The sequence below is a fragment of the Sceloporus occidentalis genome, unplaced genomic scaffold (assembly GCF_023333645.1).
Source record: "Sceloporus occidentalis isolate IW3139 unplaced genomic scaffold, rSceOcc1.0.p SCAF_2, whole genome shotgun sequence".
Taxonomy (NCBI): Eukaryota; Metazoa; Chordata; class Lepidosauria; order Squamata; family Phrynosomatidae; genus Sceloporus; species Sceloporus occidentalis.
In genome coordinates, this window is record NW_028316982.1 from 272119349 (window position 1) to 272143383 (window position 24035).

Below are 24035 nucleotides of genomic sequence, written 5' to 3' on the forward strand. Positions count from 1 at the left end.
CTATTTACAGACGCAGAACCAAGTTCCAGGATAGAAGCAAACACTCTGACCTCCTCCTTAGCAGCTCACAGCAACACAGAGCAAAACTAGAACTCTCGCTGACACAAACACCAACTGCATTGACTCTCCACTACTCCACAACTCCACAACTATAACCCACTCTTTTCAATGACCCATGCTTGTTTACATTATGTCCAGCCTTATATACACTTGGCTGGTGCAACCTTTCAGTACATGGCATTAGATATCACATCATACAGAATCTCAGATGCAATGTGCAATACACAAGTAAGTGTTTGGCCACGTCAAGAACTTTTATCACCAGAGGTCCTGGCCTTGTCACACAGCCCACACACACATCATGGCTGGGAGGGAGTGAAAGGACAGGCCCAATGCCATCGGGCCTGAAGAGGAAGAGCCCTCCCCTCCCTCCTTCTAACTGTCATCTTCTGGCCTTAGAGGGAGTGAAAGGACTGGCCCAACGCCATCGGGCCCAGCCTCAATTAAGAAGAAGAGCCCCCCTCCGGTCCATCTGCCTTGGTCCAGGCCTCCGAGGGAGAGAAGAATGCTGGACCTGATCCCTCCCCCTTCACCATTCCCTTCTCCTTTTGTGTCCTGTCTTTTAGATTGTAAGCCTGAGGACAGGGAACCGCCTGTTATCCCCTCTGTTGTAAGCCGCCCGGATTCCCAGTGATTGGGCGGCATATAAATAAATCCTATTATTATTATTATTATGACTATGCAGTTCTCCAGATCTAACTGGATCTAACAAAGTCTCCATAAATCTCAACAGCATGCAGGATCATGTGAGAGCGAGAGGAATGAAATATCTAGGGCTTTGCGAGTGATAGCCAGCACCTCCAACTGGCCTTGGAAATAAAGCAAGGACCAGTGGAAATGAACAGCTAAGTATCTCAAGGTCTGGCAGACATACTGAAAATCACATTCACGCCTCAACCTCAGCATGACAGACATTGCTCTACATCCTACAACGACTGGCAGTGTGGACTAGTGGCACGGCCGTTTGGGTCATGGCACCATTATCCACAACACTGCTCCTACCCTTAGGAAGGCGGCCTATCTTGTCTCTTCCATTTATAGAAATGTTGCCATATTTAGATGGGACTTCAACTTGGATTGATTTTTGTTTTGAGTTTTTGCTTAACACTTTTTAAAAAATTCCTGGTATCTTCTTTTTCATCATCAACCTCATCATCTTCACCTTCATTGTCAGCCTTAGTCCTAACAAAGGAGACTCAAGGCCGCTTAATGCTAATCTGTTCAAAAAATAGAGGACACTGATGGACTGCAGACCGCTTACCTTGACAACAGAAACGGAGACATTGGTAGGAAGGCAAGAATGTGCCTGCCACTGCTTTCCAGAGGGCCTGAACTCATTCTTAATCCTACAATACAGAAAATGTGGGTGTAAATAGAAAAATTCCATCTTTCAGACAGACCTGTTGTGGGCAGCAGTAGGGGCTGGTTGTCTCCATTGTGTTGGAGCAGTGAATCCATGCTTTGATTGAGAGTTCCTGCATGGCAGGGGGTTGGATGGCTGGCCCTTGTGGTCTCTGCCAATTCCATGATTTTAAGTTTTACAAGAGTTACTCCAGCTTGTGCAGGAAACATACCAAAAGATAGCTGTGTTGGCTACATAGCAAAGTATGATAACATCCAACAGTGACACCTTTACTAGGCTAAACAAAATGCATAAAATACAGCCAGCCTTCTGTTTTCATGGGGGATCTGTTCCAGACCCCCTCACAAAAACGGAGACTTGCCTATATTCAAGCCCCATAGGCTTGAATGGTTTGTGTGCCCGCGAGTGCATGTGGGGTGTGCGCCACAGGGGAGTGCTCCATTGAAAATAATGGAGGTCAACCCTCCGCGAATATTCAAGACAGTGGACCTCATGTCCGTGAGAAAGGAGGGACGACTGTACATGTCATAAGCTTTCAAAGCTCCACTGGCTTCTTTTTATTTGGTCGGCCCAACAAAGGTTATCACTGTTTTGTGGATTTTGGATGTTATTGTACCCAGCTTATGCAGGGACTTTGTCAAGTCCTGGACCCTGTCCTCAAAACAGGTTCAGCACTATGGATCACTCCAATAAAATGTTTGTGTTTCGGAGTATGCTTCCCAGCAGGCCTGTGCCATACCTTGATCTGCTGTTGTGCACCTTCAAGTCATTTCCAACCTTTGCTGATACACAACTGAAAGAGGAGGGATTTTGAGAGGGTGGTCAGGTGTGTATGGTCAGGATGGACGGGGTGGACACAGCCATCAACTCCATTGCAATTGTCTACATCTGATTTAAATGTGGAAAAAATACAGGCACAAACATATATGGGGGCATATATGCACATCCAAAGCCATAATGGATTCAGAAACCTATCAGTTTTTGTGTGCCTTCAAGTAGTTTCCAACTTCTGGCAATGCTAAGGTGACCATATTACAGGATGTTCCTAGCATGATTTCTTCAGAAGTGGGTTTCCATGGCCCAGCGGGGATTTGAATCCTGGTCTCCAGAATTGTAGCCACTCAAAGCACAATACCATGCTGACTCTCCATATCTTGATTGCGGCACAACATTTATCAGCATTTCTCATGACTCTTAGCTGGCCAGGTGGCCCTAAAAAAGTGGGTTGTGCAACCCACTAAACCAGCGGTTCTCAACCTGTGGGTTGCAACCCCTTTGGGGGCAAACGACCCTTTCACAGGGGTCGCCTAAGACCATCAGAAAACACATATTTCCAATGGTCTTAGGAACCGAGATGAAAATAATTTGGGGGGTCACCACAACAAGAGGAAATGTATTAAAGGGTCACAGCATTAGGAAGGTTGAGAACCACTGCACTAAACCTTGTTTCCAGAATGATTTCAAAACCTTGGATAGCTCCTTTAAATTTTGACTGAAAACCAGAGTAAATACACCACTCCGCTGACATGGAAACTGCCAGCTGCTGTCTCCTGGTAGATAGGTAAGGTACAGGTCCAAAACACACTGCAGAAATCATTCAGTTTGAGACCTCTTTAACTGCCCTGGCTCAGTGCTAGGGAATGCTGCGAATTGTAGTGTATTGTAGCAACAGCGCTCTCTGAATGAGAAGGCCAAATGTCTCACGAAACTACAGTCCCCAGAATTCCCTAGCATTGGGCCAGGGCAGTTAAAGCGGTCTCAGACCGGATTATTTCTGCTGGGTGTTTTGGACCTGGGTGAAAGAACTGGCAGCGGAAACTTTTGTCTACTTCTCAAGGTGCATGGAGTGAACTGGTGCCCAGGAAGGACCTTGGCAGTTTTTGTGCAAAACCAATTTTGCTCAAAGATGTGCTGAAATGCAAAAAATCCTTACAGGGCAGGTTGACCATTTTCTTGATGGGTGAATTTTGATTATGAGACTCCCTCTCTCATCAAGGAAATACATATTTACCAGCATTCCTCACACTCCAATTGTAGAGCTGGTCTTTCTTTGAGGAAAAGGCCCAATATTCCTACTAGCAACAGCAGGGAGAACAGAAAAGCCAGGAAGTTTCAGCAAATACGAAAATAGGAGAGACTCACGTGAATAAAGCGGCATGGTCAAAACCAGCTTGATGCCAAAGCTGAGCATAAACATAGTTGTAAAACATATCCAGAGTTTCACTGGGTTTATCACCAATTATCAGATAATCTCGCTCTGTCCATAACTCTATTCCTGTCAAAACAATGTTAAGACCGATGTCTTCATATATCTGAAAATAGAGAACAAGAAATCATTTGCTGATGTAATGTAACTGAATTTGTAACCTATGCCATAGTTTAAAGTGTTTGTCTGCTCTTCTGTAAAGTTTGAGTTTTCAAATGGGGAGCCAAACTGTATTGTTCTTACTGTCTTTAGAAATATTATTGAATTTTATAGTATGATTACAAAAAAAAAAAAAACCATAAAGAAGAGAGACAGGGAGGTTGTATTTGCACTGCAGAAAGAATTCAGGTTGATGCCACTTTAACTGCCATGGCTCAATGTTATGGGATCCTGGAAATTGGAGTTTATTGTGGCACCAGAGCGTTCTGACAGAGAAGGCTAAATGTCCCACAAAACTACAGTTCCCAGAATTCCATAGCAGTTAAAGTGGCAGTTAAAGCCGTGACAAACTGCTTTCATTCTGCAGTTTGGAAGCAAAGAAACGTTTTGCATTTCTTGTTTTGCTGCAGAATGATCTTGAAACTTAGTTGGAGATCTCATACATTTTTATGCAAGTATGGACTGAGGGATGGGAAGGGCAGCTCTGATAGAACTAGACAAAACCCTAAAGTGTAAAAGGTATACAGGTTAACACCAAAGCTAGCATCGTCCAAGCCACTGTATTCCCCATCACTATGTACAGATACAAGAGCTGGACAGTGAAGAAAGCAGATAAGAAGAAAATCAATTCACTGGAGATGTGGGTCTGGAGAAAAGGGCTGAGGATATTGAAGATGGCCAAAAAGATAAACCAAGGAGTTCTAGAACAGAACAAGCCTGAACTCTCCCTGGAAACCAAGTTGATCAAGCTGAGGCTGTCCTGCTTTGGCCACATCATGAGAAGGCAGGACTCATTGGAGAAAACAATAATCCTAGGAAAGGTGGAGGGAAGTAGAGAGAGAGGGAGATCCCAGGCCAGATGGAGAGACTGGATCAGGGAGACCATGGGTTTGAGCCTGCAGGACCTGAGCAGAGAAGGAAAGGCGAGAGGAGCTTGGAGACATCTCCTTCACAGGGTCACCTGGAGTTGAGGTCAGATCGAAGGCAGCTAACAAAGATGTCTTTCCCCATTGAATTGCAGGTTCAGCTCCTTTAAGGACAAACAAATCATCCTCAAGGACCTGACTTTTTGATGCCTGTTTTCATGCAACGTGTCCTTTACCCTAGGATGGCAGTCTCCAACCTAGGCTGTGAGCCAGAATAGCTGCAATCAGCATACGTACGTTATGAAGGATGGAAAAGACCTGAAGGATCACCAGGATCACTCGGGTTGCATTTTGCTCTTCTCGCTGAAACTGAACAAGAGAAAGAGAGAGAAGGAGCAGACCTTAGAATATTAGCTCATGCAATTGCTTGCTATGTACCCTAGGAGAAAGATCTAGGTCCTCCAGTGCAACTCTCTGGTCCACATCTGCCAGGCACTGGCCACAGAATTGCTCTGGAGGAACCACAAATGCCTAGGAGAGTGTTCTCTCTAGGAATCTCTGGGTCCTTCAGTGTGACCTTTGGTTAAAGCGAACCACAGAGTTGCACTGGGGGACCTAGATATTCCTATAGAGAATATATTGATAGAATCTGTGAATAATCAAATCTGCAAAAGTCAAAGCTGCAAATGGGGAAGGACGAGTGTATAATTACAAAGGAAGGAAGGAGGAGGAAGAGAAGGAGGAGGAACAACAACAACATGAAAACCTTTCCACTAAAATATGGGATTTAATCCTTTTGTTAATCCCAACTAGGCTGGAACCATTGGATCAACTGGATTTACTCACATGTTGTGTCACCCTTCAACAATTGACTGAACAGCTCTACTTTGGCTGGGACTAATGAACCCGATTTCAGCTGGCTAGGAACATAGGCTAGGAATATACATTAACATAAGATGACTATATTTTCAGAAATACATTTCCTGTAGGTTGACTGATGTAAAATACATTTTCCGGCATAGCCAAAGCATTAAGATATTCTGACTTTCAAACTATCCAAAAGTATAGGTTTTCTCTTTCCAGCCCTGGAACATAGGTCTTAACATAGGTTAAAAGCATGCAGACTTTGGCCAAGTTTGGTTTTGCATGGTTTGGATTGCATCTATGAGAAGGACCACGATTTGAGGGGTTGGATTAGATGGTTTCTTTTCTGCTGGAGGCTGGAAAAAGAAAGGCAGCAGAGAGGGAATCTGAACTGAAGAGACTGGTGATCTTCCGAACTGTCAAAACCAATTGTACTGCAAACGTTCCAGAGAGAAGCTGTGGCTCCGTAAGTGGGATTATCAAGAAAAGTAACAAGATTTGCACCACATAAATATAATCATCCCTCAGCATTTGGGGCTTTGACTTTTGCGGATTTGATTTGTGTGGATTTAATGACTATGTTCTCTCTAGGAATGTCTAGGTCTTCCAGTGCGATCTTCTGGCCAACTTTCACCAGAAATTGACAGGAGGATCTAGAGCAGTGGCTCTCAACCTTTGGTCCTCCAAATGTTTTTGATTTCAGTTCCCAGATTCCCTCATCATTGGCGCTGCTGGCAAAGACTTCTGGGTGCTGAAGTCCAAAACAGCCGGAGGATCAAAAGTTGAGAACCTCTGATCTAGGCAGTCCTAGAGAGAACTCTTCTCTTGCATTTGTAGGTCTTCCAGCACAATTTTATGGTAACCTTCCAGCAGATGTTCATCATAGAGTTGCACTGGAGGACCCAGAGATTCCTAAAGAGGTGTTCTCTCAGGTTAAAAAAAGTGGGTTTTTATTTGTGGTTTTTCCATTTTCGTGGGGGTCCTGCATCCCTAAGCCATCAAATGTGGAGGCCCTACAGTATATTAACTTATGGAAGCTCTCATTCATTGAGGACCATTAGAATCATAGAACCATAGAGCTGGAATCCATCCCTTTCTGCCATGCAGGAACACTCCATCCAAGCCCTCCCTGTGTCAGATGGCCATCCAGCCTCTGTTTTAAAAGGTCCAAAGAAGGAGACTCCACCATCCTCCAAGGCATTACCTTTCACTATTGGATAGCTCTTAACATCCGGCTGTTCTTCCTAACGTTTAGGAGGAATCACTTTAGATTGAACTTAATTGCTAGCGCTCTGAGCTGGAAGTCACCTTTCCACTCTTAAGCTTACAACAGCAGGTAGACTTTAGTAAGGAAGAACAAACCATAAAATAGCCAGACACCTATGAATAGGTAGCGATTACAACAAACAGCGCAGGCTGTCATAACTTACCAATGAATGGCCAGAAACAGCAAAATACGCTAGATATCTGGACACTGAACGAGCTCCAGGGAACTCTGTCTGAAACGAAAAGTAGACAGCTTAGGGCACAGATGGGAAGGATAGGGGCAAAGTAATGTAGAACGGGAGACATTGTACCGCCAGCCAAGAAAGCCAAATGGCCGGGAGATGCAGCAGGTATTATTATTGTTGTTATTACTATTATATTATATCCTGTCCTTTCCCCAAAACTGGGATTCAGGGCAGCTCACATTAAAAAACAGGGCAATTAAAAGCATACACAGATAGTACACTGAAGAATTAAATTATTCCAATATTAAAACAAGTTACACATTAAATGAATAAAATACAATTAAAACTATCAAAATGTTAACAAATACTTTAAAAAACCCAATGACCTTCAGAGGTCCGCAGGTTGCCCACAAGACCCAGGATGGCACAGAGGTTGAAGATCAGGCTGTGACTCTGGAGACCAGGGTTTGAATCCTGGCTCAGCCATGGAAACCCAGTGGGTGACCCTGGGCAAGTCACACTCTATCAGCCTCAGAGGAAAGCAATGGTCAAGTACATCTGGTTGACTGAATATTGGTTATATCTTCCCCATCCTTTTCCAGTTGGCCAAAGGCTTGAAAGCTGTACTTCTCCTCTTGTTGTTTTGTGCAGAGGTTAAATGGTGGTCCTGCAGCCGCAAGGCTGTGAGTTCGATCCCAAACAAGGCTCCAAGGTCGACTCAGCCTTCCATCCTTTTGTAGATTGGTAAAATGAGTATCCAGCTTGTTGGGGGCAATTAGTTTATAGATTGTAAACCACTTAGGGAATGCTGAGTTCACTGATAAGCAGTAAAGAAATATAGATGCTATTGCTATTACTATTGAGAGAGAGCCTTTAGGGCTGAAGGGCGGGGTAGAAATACCATAAATAAATAAATATTCAGTTTGAAAGGATGCTTAAATATTAGCTACATATATGTAAAACAGATTTAAAACTAGATGAACAATGATTTCTTCATTAAACAGTATTAAATTATTTAAAATCCTCCCAATCATTATTAATAAAGAAGATCCCACTGGTCTTACTTATTATTACATTTATATATATCAGCACAGGACCGTTCAATGTACAATAACATCCAAAATCCCCAAATGGTGACACCTTTATTGGACCAACCGAATGCAAAAAAATACATGCTGCAAGCTTTCAAAGCTTCACAGGCTTTGAAAGCTTGCAACATGCATTTTTATTTTGCATTGGGTTGTCCCAATAAAGGTATCACTGTTTGTTCGATTTTGGATGATATTATCATAGAATAGAATCATAGAATCATAGAGTTGGAAGAGACCTCAAGGGCCATCCAGTCCAACGCCCTTCTGCCATGCAGGAACTCTCAATCAAAGCATCCCCTGTGACAGATGGCCATCCAGCCGCTGTTTAAAGACCTCCAAGGAGGGAGGCTCCATCACTCTCTGAGGAAGGAGTGTGTTCCACTATCGAACAGCCCTTACTGTCAGGAAGTTCCTCCGAATGTTGAGGCGGAATCTCTTTTCCTGGAGCTTGCATCCATTGTTCTCTGTTCTAGTCTCTGGAGCAGTAGAAAACAAGCTTGCTCCCTCCTCAATATGACTTCCTTTCAAATACTTAAACAGGGCCATCATATCACCTCTTAACCTTTTCTTCTCCAGGCTAAACATCCCCAGCTCCCTAAGTCTGTCCTCATAGGGGGCATGGTTTCCAGACCCTTCACCATTTTGGTTAGGGTTGCCATATCCTGGGAACAAGCGGGACTATCCCGGGCTTTGAGGGCTTGGCACGGTCCCATCCCACTTGAACTAATTTCCCGGGGGAGCAGCCGCACAGGGCTCCATACTCCCTCTCCTTTTGTAATGGAGGCAATGCCACGCTCGGGGCCCTGGCCGTGGCCTCCTCCGGCCGCGGCAGAGCCGCTTGGGGCCTGGACGGCCAGCCGGGCCCCCAAAAAGGAGGCCGCCATGACAAGGCCTCCTCCAGGCTCAAGCGGCAGCAACTAGTTGGCAGCATGAGCTTTCCTAGACAAGTCCACTTCCTGAGATGCATCAGTCTCACAGGTATGACATCTTGATATCTTTGAATTCTACTGTTGTGTGCCTTTTTAAAGAAAATAATTAATGTTTTTGGTTTCTGGTTGGTTGTGTCCTCCATTCTTCTCGAATGTCCTACAGTTTGTCCTACATTTTTTCTACGTTTGTCCTGGTTTGGTGGTAGCAAATTATGGCAACCCTAATTTTGGTGGACCTCTTTTGGACACACTCCAGTTTCTCAGCATCCATTTTGAATTGTGGTGCTCAGAACTGGACACAGGATTCCAAGTGGGGCCTGACCAGAGCAGAATAGACTATGACTTCCCTTGATCTAGACTTTTATTGATTCAACCTAGAACTGCATTGGCCTTTTTAGCTGCTGCATCACACACTGTTGACTCATGTTCAACCTTTGGTCTACTAGGACTCTTAAATCCCTTTCACACATATAATCTCCTTAAGCCAGGTGTCCCCCATCCTATATCTATGCATCATCTGCAAATTTGATAAGCAGGCCCTCTATTCCTTCATCCAAGGCACTTCAGAGGAAGGCTTCAGGGGCCTCATTTTGAGATCCCAAATACCACATTTTGCCCACCTCTGACCCAGAAGGACCCACTGTGTCCCCCAAACCTACCACATGCCTGGGCTCCCCTGCTCCTCTCAGCTGAATTTCATTATTCGCCAGCTCATCTTGTTCCTCAGGCATTGCCCTACAGGGTTCCTGCTGCTGTCGCTCCGTCCGATAAATAAGGTGATGAAATGCAGGCGAATTCTGTACAGGTTGGATTTCGTACTTCAGACCTTCAATCTGTATATATCCCCTGGAGGGAAACGTTGCAGAAGACAATTAGTTGCAGGTATACAAAGAATGAAATACATGATGGTGAACAGGATATGGACAGGTTGAGTTCCCTTATCCAAAATGCCAGGGACCAGACATGGTTTAGATTTTGGATTTTATTTTATTTTATTTTTATGTGAGAATACCTATACACTCATCCTTCCATATTTGTGGCTTTGATATTTGCAGCTTTGATTATTCATGGATTTGATTAATATGTTCTCTGTAGGAATCTCTAGATCCTCCAGCACAACTCTATGGTCAACTTTTATTGAAAGTTATACTGAAAGACATAGAGATTCCTAGAGAGAACACTCCACTAGGAATTTATAGCTCCTCCAGTGCAATTTCTATGGTCAGTGTCTGTCGGACGTTGACCACAGAGTTGCCCTGGAGGACCTAGAGATTCCTAGAGAGGTGTCCTCTCAGATAAAAACATGGTGTTTTTGTTATGTGCGTTTTTTCCATATTCACAGGAGTCTTGTGCCCCTAACCCTAGCAAATATGGAGAGATAAGTGAATAATATCATATCATATAATATAGTATAATATAATATAATATAATATAATATAATATAATATACATTATACATGCTGAGATAACTTGGAGACAGGACCCAAGCCTAAAAACAAAATTCATGTATGTTTCCTATAAACATTATACACATAGCCAGAGGGTAGATGTTATACAATTTTAAAAATAAATATTGTGCACGAAACAAAGTTTGGGTACACAACTGGACCATCAGAAAGCAAAGGTTTTGTCCCTATCTCAGCCACTCCTGAAAAAAATGTTTTTGCTTTTTGGAATATTTCGGATTTTGGGATTCCCGATAAGGGAGACGCAACCTGTACAAGCAGCAAAAGTTAGTCAATAAACATAACTTGGGCTGCATCTACACTGTAGAAATAATCCAGGTTGGCACCACTTTACTTGCCATGGCTCCATGCTATGGAATTCTGGGATCTGTAGTTTGTTTTGGCCCCAAAACTCCCTGATAAGTGTCGCACAAAACTTTGTTGTTGTTGTTAACTGTTGTCATCATCATCATCATCATCATCATCATCATCATCATCATCAAATGTTTAAACTCTACATTGCTTTTAATAGGATTTGAGCTGTCCTGGGTCCAATACCAGCATGAAAGCAGGATATTAAAATAATAAACAAAAGCCTGTTGCTGAGGCCTGACATTAAGAAGGGAAGAAAGGACGGGTTTCAGTGGTTGCTCCTAGTCCGCAGCCATTACCAAAGCCCGGTGCAGGTAGAGAGGACCACGTCAGAGTCCGAGGCATCTTCCACATATCCTCTATAATAGCAGTCAACCTGCAAGGTTTTATTTAAAAGAAAATAAATCTGCTTCAGAATAGAATAGATTAGGATATCACTGAGTCAGAGAAAGCAATAAAACCCAAAATAGCTATGCAGAGGTGAACGTTTGCTAAAGATACACAAAAACCTAAGTCTAGAACTTGCAAGTTGTTCAGGGGCAGAAGTGATGTACTGGGGTTTTGAACTCTGAATAAAGGAAACATAACAGCATGAACCTTGTTGGAAGTCTTCAACTGGAGCATAGAATCATAGAATCCTAGAGTTGAAAGAGACCCCAGGAAGGGCCATCCAGTCCAATCCCATTCTGCCATGCAGGAACTCTCAATCAAAGCATCCCCATTGACAGATGGCCATCCAGCCTCTGTTTAAAGACCTCCAAGGAAGGAGACTCCATCACTCTCCAAGGAAGGAGTGTGTTCCACTGTCAAACAGCCCTTACTCTCAGGAAGTTCGTCCTAATGTTGAGGCAGAATCTCTTTTCCTGGAGCTTGCATCTATTGTTCTGGGTCCTGTTCTCTGGAGCAGTAGAAAGCAAGCTTGCTCCCTCCTCAACATGACATCCCTTCAAATACTTAAACAGGGCTGTCATATCACCTCTTAACCTTCTTTTCTCCAGGCTAAACATCCCCAGCTCCCTAAGTCATTCCTCATAGGGCTTTATGGTTTCCAGACCCTTCACCATTTTAGTCACCCTCCTTAGACACACTCCAGTTTCTCCACATCCTTTTTGAATTGTGGTGCCCAGAACTGGACACGATATTCCGGGTGGGGCCTGACCAAAGCAGAATAGAGTGGCACTATTACTTCCCTTGATCTAGACACTATACTTTCATTGATGCAGCCTAAAATTGCATTGGCCTTTTTAGTTTCTGCATTGCACTGTTGACTTACATTCAGCTTGTAATCTGCTTGGACTCCTAAATCCCTTTCACACATATTAGTCAGGTATCGCACATCCTAGCAGATCCATTAAATCAGGGCTGGGCAACTGTCAAAGGGCAGGGGGTGAATTAGGCTCCCTGGGAAAGTGCGAAGGGCTGCATGACTCCCAAATGGCATACCTTTATGCACAAATGCCCTCAAACACCCTCTGGGGGATGTGGGGAAAATTTTCACCACATCTCCCCAACACCAACATTTTAGGGTCAGGAGAACCTTTTTGAACAAATAGCATTTTCATCATCACAGTTTGCTTCCATGGACATCAGGTAAGTCAGGATTATGTTCTGACCATGCAACAACCAACAACCAACATCCACACCCAATTTCACCTTGTAAGTTGCATAGCCCACTCCCCAGCACATTTCGTGTTGTCAGAGAGTGAGAGGATGTGCGGGGCAGATGCATCCGACTATTTTCTTGTAGCTGAACATGTTGTAAGGGTGTGATCTGCAGGGATCTTTTAAGGAGCCCTGTCTCAGCATGACCAGCGACTAGAAAATCTCTGCTCACACCTTGCTCTCTAACAACATGGCAATAGCTATATTGGGAGGGGGCTGCCATGCTTACAAGGTGAGTTTTTTTAGGGGCGGCTAACATCAGGAGATGTATGAAAAAGGATCTCGTAGCACCTTTGAGACTGACTGTGCAGAAGACGTTGAAGCATAAGGTTTAGTAGACTTGGTCTACTTCTTGAGTTGCATGGAGTGGACTGCTGCCCAGGGAGGACCTTTATAACCAAAGCATATGAATAGCTATGGAAATGCAAAACTTGTGGGTCTGGTGATGAGGTGACATGTTGAGTTTTAAATATGGTCTTTGAGGGACAAAGGCAGGAGGAAAGATGTTGCCTAAGGCCAGGGTGGTTGGGTGACCATATGAATGGCGGAGAGAGTTTTGGGACATGGTCCATGCAGGCTGGGAACCAGAAAGGAGATGTAACAAACCGGCTAAGAGCATCCTTCTGAGGTGGAGTGTTGACCAGTGTTATAATAGGCCTAGTTCACGCCATGCATCTGAGGAAATCTATAAAAACTTATGCTACATGTTCTTTCACACAGAAAACATGCCGGAGTAGCTGTGTTGGCCATTTAAGAAATCCAAAGAAAAAAACACTAGTGATACCCTTATTGTCCAATTTCAGTCGGCCAATAAAAGTATCACGGATGGATTTTTGTTCTTTCACACAGTTAGTCTCAAAGATGTTACAAGATCTCTTTGTATCAGGAGATGTAGCTATGAAAAAGAAGCTATGTGACCCATGTATGCTTTTTGATACAGGATCTCAACCAATGTTTTCTGCACATTGGTTTTTCTGTGCAAAAAAAAAGAGAAGAAGGTTTGTTTGGTTTTTGTGGCGCCAACTCCCCAAACAAACAAACAAAAAAAAACCCTTCCACGTGTCAAATAGCAGGAACATTGTACAAAATTCTGACTGGTGTATTCTTTTCCTAACAGGGCTTTCCATCTGTTCCCCTTGGAGTGAACAAACCCATTTTCCCATCTGGGAATGAATAATTCCTAGTTCAATGGGCCCTTGGTATCTGCTGAGGTTTGGCTCCAGGACCCTCCATAGGTACCAAAATCTGTGGATGCTCAAGTCCCATTAAATACAATGGCATAGTAAAATGGTGTCCCATATATGTATAAAATGGCAAACCGTGGATGCTTTAATCCTTGGATTTAAAAAAAGTGGAGGGCTGACTGTATTTTTTCCATTCCTAGTTAGGAAAGGTTTACCTAGCACCTATTTTTCACCAGAATAATATCTGCTAGAAAAGAAAAGAAAAGGATCTTCTTACTGCTGTATTACAAAAATCTGCTCACCATTAAAGAATAAGGGGTTAAAAAGCAGCCCTAACCATATATGTTGGGCCAAGTTGAATAATTGACTACATTTGAATTTTTTAAATAATTCAAGCACAACCTTGAAAGCCGTCAGTTTTTATGACATTTTAATCTTCCTGAGGCTATGAAGAAAATGTACCTTTATATAGGGATGATCTTCCCGCCGGTTTCCTTTCAGATCAAAAGAGTAAACAGGCATATTCCGAAATATAAAAGACCTGCGTGTAGAAAAGGTGCTATTAGAAAAGCAGGGTTCATTCGCCAACAAAATGCTCTTCTACTGAATGAGGATCTGATTATAGCAAAGCTCCGCTGCGGAAGATAATGTGAATGGAAATGTCTTATGCTGATATTTCTCTGTCACCTGCCAAAGACCTCCGTCCACTGCTGGTTTTTACATGCTAGAAAGCCAAAAGCCACAAACCAATAGAGCGAATGGCCTCAGTGCTATTGTTAGCCCTGTTTAGTGTGTGTGTCTTTCAGGTCGTTGGCAGTCTCCTATCCAAGTAATGAACATTGCTGACCCTGCTTAGCTTCCAAGATCAGACAGTCTTCAGGGTTTGGGGGCCTCTTTCAGTCATTGTCTGTTGACTTATTTCCCCATGAATCTCATAGGGTTTTCTTAGGGAAGAAATTCTCAGAAGGGGTTTTACCAGTTCCTTCCTCTGAAACGGAGCCTTCAGCACCTGATATTCCTTGGTGATTCCTTTCCAAGTCCTAACCAGGGGTGAGCCTGCTTAGCTTCCAAGATCAGAAGGCATCTGGTGCCTTCAAGGTGTTGTGTGTGTGTGTGTGTGTGTGTGTGTGTGTGTGTGCCCTCAAGCTGCCCACCGACTAATGGCGAGAACTGCTACAAAAAAGAGGTGTTTTTGAGGGGGCACCAGATTTGGGGGCATGAGAGGGGATTTTTGTATGTTTGGACCAATTCTTGGCATCTTTTGATGTGGTCTTGGTGCAAAAATCACCTGAAGATCTTCACCTCATCAAGGAGCTTCAAGGGAATGGTGGCAGGCTTTGCGTCAGGGGTCTTTTGCATCCTGTGTCACATTTTTTCCTCCCCAGATAGAATTCATCAAATTCCTTCCATGGCCCATAGACAACCCAAAGACATGAAGCCACTTACTTTTGACGTAGGTGAACTATCCTGTTAACTCCTTCAATTCTTACTTTATAAGACAGTTCTTTCTAAAAGGATCCAAAGGAAAGATCTTGTTACTTAAAACCTGGACCAGTTCATCTTATGACTTCACATAAAAAAGGAAGGAGCTACTTCAGAAGTCTTGACAGGGATTTTCTCTTACTCATTTGCTTCTTCTCACCCATATACATGATTAGCTTGTTGAAGAAAAGGGCCTAAATCCTAATGCTAGTCCCAACTAGAGCAGAATAATAAAATCATAGAATCATAGAGCCTTATCACACATGACGCAGAAACAAGATTTTAAAAGTAGAAAAACCCCACAAACGCGAGATGTTTTCCAGATGCATTTGTGCCAAAGAGCAATAACACGAAAATAAAGCAAATGGAAAGTCGACAAAAATGATACCTTTTTACTTTCGGGAAGTTCCCAAAATGGTGAGTAATTCTGCAAATAATTATCACATTTGCACACTTTGTGCAATTGCACAAATAAAGTGATATTGGAAGTGCATTGTGACTCAGATCCCAAAAGTAAAAAGATGTGCATTAATGCTCCTTTGTAACCACTTTAATGGTGGGTTTTGTGCAACGTCATGTGAAATCGTTGTGCGCAATTACACAGGATATTCACTGAATAAACTCCCAATCTCCTTCATGTGATAAACTCCATAAAGTTGGAAGAGTCCCCAAGGGCCATCCATCAAACCCCATTTTGTCATGCAGGAAGAGGCAATCCAAGCATTCCCAACAGATGGCCATCCAGCCTCTGTTTAAAAACCTCCAAAGAAGGAGACTGCACCACCCTTCTTTCTAATAGGACCCGGAACAAGGGATGGAAGCTACAGGAAAAGAGATCCCACTTAAACATTAGGAAAGGCTTCCTAAGAGTAATACCTGTTTGCCAGTGGAAGACACTCCCTTGGAAAGTGGCGGAGTCTCCTTCTTTGGAGGTCTTTAAACAGAGGCTGGATGGCCATCTGTCGGGGGCACTTTGTGTATTCGGGTTGGATTTGATGGCCCTTGGGGTCTCTTCCAACTCTAGGATTCTATGATTCTATGACCCTCCAAGGCAGCAGCATCTTCCACTTTTTGCTAGGAAGTTCTTCCAAATGTTGAGGTGGAATCTCTTTTCCTGTAGTTTGAATCTATTGCTCCATGTCCCAATCTCTGGAGAAGCAGAAAACAAGCTTGCTTCATCTTCACTATGATCTCCCTTCAAATATTTAAACAGGGCTATTAACTTTCTTTTCCCCAGGCTAAACCTACCCATCTCCCTAAGTCTCTCCTCATATTGCTTTATGGCTTCCAGACCTTTCACCATTTTGGTTGCCTTCCTCTGGACTCTGTGTCGTCCCTCTCCATCAAAGTTTCCATCTTGCCTTGGGATTGTCTTTCTACAACTTCAGCCCCTAGTTGTTTAGACTACACTTACCATCACTATCAAGGCTCCAGGACTGGCGTTGATGGGATTTGTAGTCTAACTACACTAAGCACCTTATCATACTAGCAAGAAACATGATTTAAATTAGAATTAAATGAGGGAAAAACCCCGCAAATGGTTTATTGTGGACAAGGTTTATTGCACGATGTTTTGCCAGACCAGAAAAAAGGTGAAGATAAAGCAGAGGCAAAAGGGACAAAAGTGGCAGCTTTTTACTTCTGGAACTTCCTGAAAGTAAAAAGCTGCCATTTGCGTTCGCTTCATTTTCAATTTATTTAATTATTGTGTGATAAACTTCCTGCATTTGTGGATTTTTTCTAATTTAAATCTACTTTAAATTATCCCGTTTGTCAGTGGGATTTCGCTAGTGTGATAAGGTCCTATGAGAGACTGCATTAGCCTGGAGAAGACTGGCACAGGCTATACTTTCCTTCAGATTTTTCTTTTAAGCTTCATGGCATTTGATTGGGAAGAATATTGATCAGTGACCAAGTAGGTAATCCATATTACCTTGGAGTGGAAGCCAGTTTGTGGTCCGAACTCCTTCGGCACGATGACTTCAAAGTAAAGGTATTTTGATGCTCCCACAAAGCCTGCAAAAAGTATTCTTTTTTAAAAAAAAGCAAAAAAGTAAAAGCTTTTTGCAATAAATATGTTGTGTTTTGAGTCAGAACGGCCCGGCGCATGGTGCTTTGGAAATGCCCAGCAGAGTGTCCTCTGCTCCTAAATGACTTGTTTTCCCACCACTATTTTTGCCCTTTTTTCTTAAGCCCTTATTTTTGCAGAGAAGACGTCAAAATAGCTGCTTGGTGCTTTCTAAGTGAGCATAAGGAGGCTTTTGTCTGGAAAAACATGCCACCCAAACTGAAGGGTGCATCTACACTATCGGTTTAATGCAGTTTGACACCACTTTAACTGCCGTGGTACCATCCTCCAGAATTGTGGGATTTGTAGTTTTGTGAGGCACCAGCATTCTTGGACAGAGAAGCCTCAAGACCTTAACAAAACTACAGATCCCAGGATTCCACGGGATTAAACTACAGCACTTAAAGTGGTGTCAAAATGCATTGTTTCTAGAGTGTAGACCCACTCATAGTCCTATGCTCAAACCACTACGCCATGCTGCCTTTCCCTTCCAGCTCTATGGACTTTATCACACGTGGAAAATCAGGAGTTTAAAAAGTCAATATCCCAGGAGAACCACGCCATTGATTGCGGTGAAGATTTTCACATGACGCCACGATTAAAGAGCACTTATCCTGGGAATTAACAATGGAATAACCAGCAACAAATCATTCACGAGATTTTCCTGGGATATTGACTCTTTAAACCCCCAATTTCCCTCCTTGTGATAAAGTCCTATAACTTTATAATTCTATGATTTTGAAGAGCTAGACCTCTCCTTCATAGCCTTAGGGACGTGCGGAGATGGTAAAAATAGATGAATTGAAGCAGCGAGACTGGACTCTACAGGCCAATGGTTATTCCGGCTCAGACATCAGAAGGGCTGCCAGACCCAGAAAAGCCCAGAGAAGTGAAGACAAACAGCCACCCAAAGGGAAGGTATTTTTACCATACATCAAAGGAGTCACAGACAGAATAGGCAAAGTAGTGAGGAAGCACAACCTGCAAATGGTTTACAAACTGACCAAGAAAATCCAGCAAATGCTGAACTCAGCTCAGGATGGGAGCGATCCTCTCGCGGCCGCAGGAGTTGACCGCATACGGTGCAGCTGTGGACAAGTCTACATAGGAGCCACCAAAAGCAACATCTAAAGACGAATCAAGGAGCATGAGAGACACTGCTGTCAGAAAAATCAGCAGTAGCCGAACACATTATGAACCATCCTGGGCATAAAATGCTATTTGATAACACTGAAATTCTGGACGATGCCAACAACTATCAGGTCAGAATGTACAGAGAAGCCATTGAAATCCCCAAACACCTGGATAACTTCAACAGGAAAGAAGAAATCCTGCAGGTGAACACAGTTTGGCTCCTAGTCCTGAAGAACACCAAAGTCAAGACCCAGCAAAATGCAAAGGAAAACCACCCAGAGTCAGGGGTTTTCCCAGCAGACAATGAATCATTAAGAAAAGGGACACCTGGAGGCCTTGCCATTCAGCAACAGAACAATACACAGATTAACATGTAATACTGCTTCTTCTCAACCAACAGTATATATACCCCACTCTCTTCCATGCCAGCATTCTCTGAAGATGCCAGCCACAGATGCTGGCGAAACATCAGGAATAAACTCTTCTAGAAGATGGCCATATAGCCCAAAACCCCCACAGAAATATGGATGCCAGCCATCAAAGCCTTCAGCTTCACACAGTTGCTTTCAAGTTAGGACTAGAACCCAAAACAGGGCCCACTGCCTCTCTGCCAGGAAAGACAATGACTGCCAAGGACCCAGAGGCTCCTGAGCATATGCAGAGGGCTTGGCCATTCACCCCACTTTCCACGCACCCAGGCCAAGGAGGAGCAGGGCGAGGGGTGCTCCAGAGCCCGACATTCCCTGCTCTCGGCGCCGAAAGGAAACGAAATGGAGGGCCAAGGACTCATGCAACTTCCCTGTTGCCTGTTTGATGCCAACTGCCAACCGCTCTGATTCCACTGGCCTTCCCGCCAATCAGGCCCAAGTCTGGACATGAGTGGCTGCCTTGGCCTCAAGTCCCGCCCCACAGAGCGCCTCAACATTCCGACGGCCATTTTGTGGTACTATCTGTCCACTCGGCCTCCATTTTACATCCCTTTTTGGTCCTCCAGGTGTTTTGGACTTTAGCTCCCAGAATTCCAGACCATGGGCCAAGCTGGCTGGGGCTTCTGGGAGCTGAAGTCTGGAACACCCAGAGGACCAAAGTTTGAGAGCTGCCATTCCTCCTCATTCTCACAGCCCCACAAACACCCCTAAATGCCTGCTTCCTATCTATCTATCTATCTATCTATCTATCTATCTATCTATCTATTTCATTTATATCCCGTCTTTCTCCCCAGAGGGGCCCAAGGTGGCTCACAGAGAAAACCTATAAAATTATTATACAATTCAAACATCTATATATAAAATCACATAAAATATATATAATAAAATATAATATATATTTTCTATAGTGCTTCCCATTCCAGCTTTTTGGGCTGCATCTGCACTGCTGAAATAATCCAGTTTGACATCACTTTCACTGCCATGGTTTCATGCTGTGGGATTCTGGGAACTGTACTTTATTTTGGCACCAGAGCGGTTTGATAGAGAGAGCTGAACATCTCGTAAAACTAAAGTTCCCAGAATTCCATAGCATTGAGCCATGGCACCAGAGGTCTTTGACAGAGAACGTTAAATGTCTCCTAAAACTAGGGATGCCATATCCCGCCTGTAGGCGGGGCAATCCCGCTTTGGGTGGTGCCGTCCCGATCCCAGTCCGGTTTGGCGCCAAGACCAGGACGGCACCACCCGCGGCCATCTCCGCCCCTGCGTGCGCTGCGGGGTCCTCCAAGGCCTCGCTGAGGCCTGGGAGTGCTCTCCGCGGTCGGAGCTCCGGCCGTGGAGATGCTCCCTCCCAGGCCCCAGCGAGGCCTTGGAGGCGGCTCCGCAATTGCGGGGTCCTCCAAGGCCTCTGCGAGGCCAGGGAGGAGGAGGAGGCCGCTGAGCACCGCGGCGATCGTCGCAATGCCAAGCGGCCCTCGCGCCTTTTCCTGGCCTGGGAGCAGGCCGAGGCTTCCTCCCAAGCCGGGAGGAGGAGGAGGCCGCTTGACACCGCAGCGATCGCCGCGATGCCAAGCGGCCCCCGCGCCCCTTCTCGGCCTGAGAGGAGGCTGAGGCTTCCTCCCAAGCCGGGGAGGAGGAGGAGGAGGACAAGGTTTAAAAATGTAGGACCTTTTTTTTTTTAATTTCCTGGCCAGGAAACTAAAAAAAAGAAGTCCTATATTTTCAAACCTTGTCCTACATTTGTCCCGGTTTGGAGGTCCTCAGGTATGGCAACCCTACCTAAAACTAAAGTTCCCAGAATTCCATTGCATTGAGCCATGGCACCAGAGGTCTTTGACAGAGAAGGTTAAATGTCTCCTAAAACTACAGTTCCCAGAATTCCATAGCATTGAGCCATGGTATATTTTGGAGAAAGGTGCAATGCTTTGGACAGTTCCTCTACAGTTTTGACCAAGGCTGCATCCACATGTCAGAAATAATCCAGTTTGACATAACTTTAACTGCCTTGACTCCATGCTATGGGATTCTGGGAACTGTACTTTGTTTTTGGTACCAGAACTCTTTGACAGGGAAGGCTAACCGTCTCGTAAAACTACAGTTCCCAGAATTCCATAACATGGAACCAAGGCTGTTAAAGTGATGTCAAACTGGATTATTTGTGGCTTTGGTCAAAATGGTAGATGAACTGTCCAAAGCCTTGCACCGTATTTCCAAAATATGTTTAGCACTCAGGGAAAGGCAGGAAATAAGTTTTAAAACCCTCCTCTGAACAAATCCTGCCAAGAACACCCCATGATAGGGTTGCCATAAGTCAGAAATGACTTGAAGGCACACAACAACAACAACATTAAAGGAACATCTCCTTCAAGCTGTTGAGTCTTGTCAACACTGCAATGACTTTGAATCTCACCCTTCATTTCCCATTGCAAGAGAATGTAGCGAGACCTTTTGGTTGCCGTTATTGTTGAACAGCTTTCTTCACCCATGGCAATGCTGGCTAGGGCTGCTAGGCATCGCAGTTGGACAACATCTAGGGTTACACTATTCCAGTGGTTACCAATCTTTAGTGCTCCAGATGTTTGGGACTCCAGCTCCAGCAATTTGTAAACGTTGGCCAAGTTGGCTGAGGCTTCTGGGATCTGAAGTCCAAAGTAAATGGAGGACTAAAGGTTGGGAACCACAGAACTATTTGTTCCTCCAGTCCCACAACTTCAAGCCTGGGAATCATGCAGCCTACACCGCAGGGTTGTCAGTCTGGAACTTTGAGGGCTCCTGTACCTTCAACAATTGTGCTGACAAGGGGATTTCAGTGAGGCTTGTCATGCAACTGAGGCTGCATCTGCACTGCAGAATTAATGCAGTTTGACACCACTTTAACTGCCATAGCTCCATCCTATGCCATCCTAGGATTTGTCATTTTCTGTGCTATTTTGCCTTCTCTGTCAAAGAGCTTTATGCCACAACAAACTACAAACCCCAGCACCCCGCTGGGGAGGAGCCATGGCAGTTAAAGCAGTGCCAAACTGGATTATTTCTGCAGTGTGGATGCAGCCAAAGTGGGCAAATGGTGACCATTGGTGGGGAAAGTGCCCCAAATGGGCAACCTTCCTCCACAATCACTTCTGAAGCCCTGCATCTGTGGCTGGCATCTTCAGAGAATGCTGGCATGGAAGAGAGTGGGGTATATATATTGGTTGCTTGAGAGGAAGCAATTTCCATGTTAATTTGTGTATTGCTCTGTTGTTGAATGGCAAGGTCTCAGGGTGTCTATTTATATATAATCCAGACTACAGCCAAAGTCTGTAGATTTTTTCTCTATAATATCGCCAAAATCCGTCCATATCTCTCAGCTTCTACCGCAAAGACACTGGTCCATGCCCTAGTGGTCTCACAACTAGACTACTGTAACCTCCTCTTGGCAGGGCTTCCCCTCTCTCATCTCCACCCATTAATTTCTGTTCAGCATTCAGCTGCACGCATTATTTCACTCGCTCGCCGTTATGATCATGTCTCCCCTCTGTTGTCTTCCCTTCACTGGCTCCCTCTTCCTTTCCGCATCAGGTACAAACTTTTGCTACTCACCTTTAAAGCCCTGCATGGGCTGGCCCCTCTTTATTTAACTGATCTTCTCTCTCCCTACATCCCTACTCGCACTCTCCGCTCTGGTAGCCAAAGTCTCCTCTCTCAACCCAGGATCTCCTCTGCCCCATCCCGGATCCGTCCCTTCTCTCTAGCTGCCCCTCATTCCTGGAACCTTCTTCCTCTGCATGCACGGCTCATCACTTCCCTAACCAGCTTTAAAGCTGAGCTGAAAACCATATTGTTTAGGGAAGCGTTCTCAGGGAATTTGTGATTGTTATCTGGCTGTCTGACAATATTTGATGTGATGTGATTTGTTTGATATTTGATGTTTTTACTCTGTTTTTTCCTTTCTATATGGTAATTTTATCTATTCCTCTTTTAATTGTTATTATCTTAGAATGTACGCCTTGGGCAGGCTTTTATTTACTTCTAATTTTACCGACTTTGTACAGCGCTGTGTATAATTACAGCGCTATAGAAATAAAGTTTAATAATAATAATAATAATAATAATAATAAATAAGCTCTTCTAGAACACGGCCTCATAGTCCAAAAAAACCATAAAAGACTATGGATGCTGGCCATGAAAGCCTTCAACTTCACGTATAAATAAAATTGTTTGGACCTTGCACTCTGGAGTTCTGTTCCTTGGAACCAGTATAGCCTGCCTTGAGTTGCCCAAGCCCTCTTGGACACTTTCATTTGGGTTAATAAAATTCCCCTATCGAATATTAATCATGGGTACCCTTCCAGGACCTTTGCAATTTGGGTAACACTGTTTACCCTTTCACTGTTTCCTTGGAAGAGGAGTTTTCCCAGGGATGGGAAGGAGGAGAAATGACACAACTACGGCATGCGACGGCCAATTGCTGGACCGACAGGAGAAGCAGCTGCAAGGGATTTTAGAAAAGGCAAGGGAGGCGAAATACCTGAAAGTAACAGCAGCAGTTGCAGAAGTCTAGTTCTGTAGCGGTTGGAGGACAGGAACTGAAGCAGAGGCTGGAAGGCTCAAAACTGAATGACAGCAAAGAATCTGAAAAGCCTGTTTGCTGTGGGATCTTTAAATGCAAGCTAGAAGGCAATAGGAAAAGAGGAAGCCCCCATTACAGGCGGATAGACACAGTCAAGGAAGCATGAGGCTCTCTAAATTTCGGAAGACCTGAGCAGGTTTGTTGAAGAGAAGGGTGACTTGGAGGTCTTTCATTCATCCATGTGTGTATGTATGTGGATGTGCCTTCAGGTCACCTGTTGGTTTATGGCAACCCCATGAATTTCATAGGGTTTTCCTTGGGTCATGATATGTTGAAGTTGCCTTGGCAGCAGTTGACAACAACAAATGCTGTAATTAAAGCCTTCATAGAATCAAAGAGTTGGAAGGGAGCCCAAGGACCATCCAGTTGTTCCCCATTCTGCCATTGAGGAAGACACTAATTCAAGCCTCCAAAAGAGATTCCGCCTAAACATTAGGAAGAACTTCTTGACTGCAAGAGATGCTCATCCAGCCTCTGTTTAAAGACCTCCAAAGAAGGAGATTCCATCCCTCTCCATTGAGGGAATGTCTTCCACTGTCAGGATGTTCCTCCTAATGTTGAAGTGGAATCTCTTTTCTTTAGTTTGCATCCATTCCTCCAGGTTCTATTCTCTGGAGCAGCAGAAAACAAGCTTGCTCCATCCTCAAAATTGGAAGCCA

General features: G+C 44.2%; 1 protein-coding gene across 3 annotated transcripts in view; it reads right to left on the minus strand.

Annotated features, from left to right (window-relative positions):
* The window catches only part of LOC149320195 (disintegrin and metalloproteinase domain-containing protein 21-like), a 44599-nt gene extending 25406 nt beyond the window's left edge, over positions 1 to 19193 (minus strand). For 2 of the 3 annotated variants that reach the window (XM_089513121.1, XM_089513123.1), the window contains exons 1-10: positions 19031 to 19193; positions 17068 to 17150; positions 15099 to 15160; positions 14115 to 14193; positions 11106 to 11182; positions 9649 to 9835; positions 6949 to 7017; positions 4952 to 5023; positions 3566 to 3735; positions 1322 to 1406 (exon numbers count right to left, since the gene is read on the minus strand). In XM_089513121.1, the coding sequence (XP_089369247.1) occupies positions 1322 to 1406; positions 3566 to 3735; positions 4952 to 5023; positions 6949 to 7017; positions 9649 to 9835; positions 11106 to 11182; positions 14115 to 14193; positions 15099 to 15160; positions 17068 to 17150; positions 19031 to 19076 (930 nt within the window). In that variant the 5' untranslated portion in view covers positions 19077 to 19193. The remainder of the gene's footprint in view (positions 1 to 1321; positions 1407 to 3565; positions 3736 to 4951; positions 5024 to 6948; positions 7018 to 9648; positions 9836 to 11105; positions 11183 to 14114; positions 14194 to 15098; positions 15161 to 17067; positions 17151 to 19030) is intronic. The other variant, XM_089513122.1, reaches the window with a different exon arrangement.
* Between the last annotated feature and the right edge of the window lie 4842 nt (positions 19194 to 24035).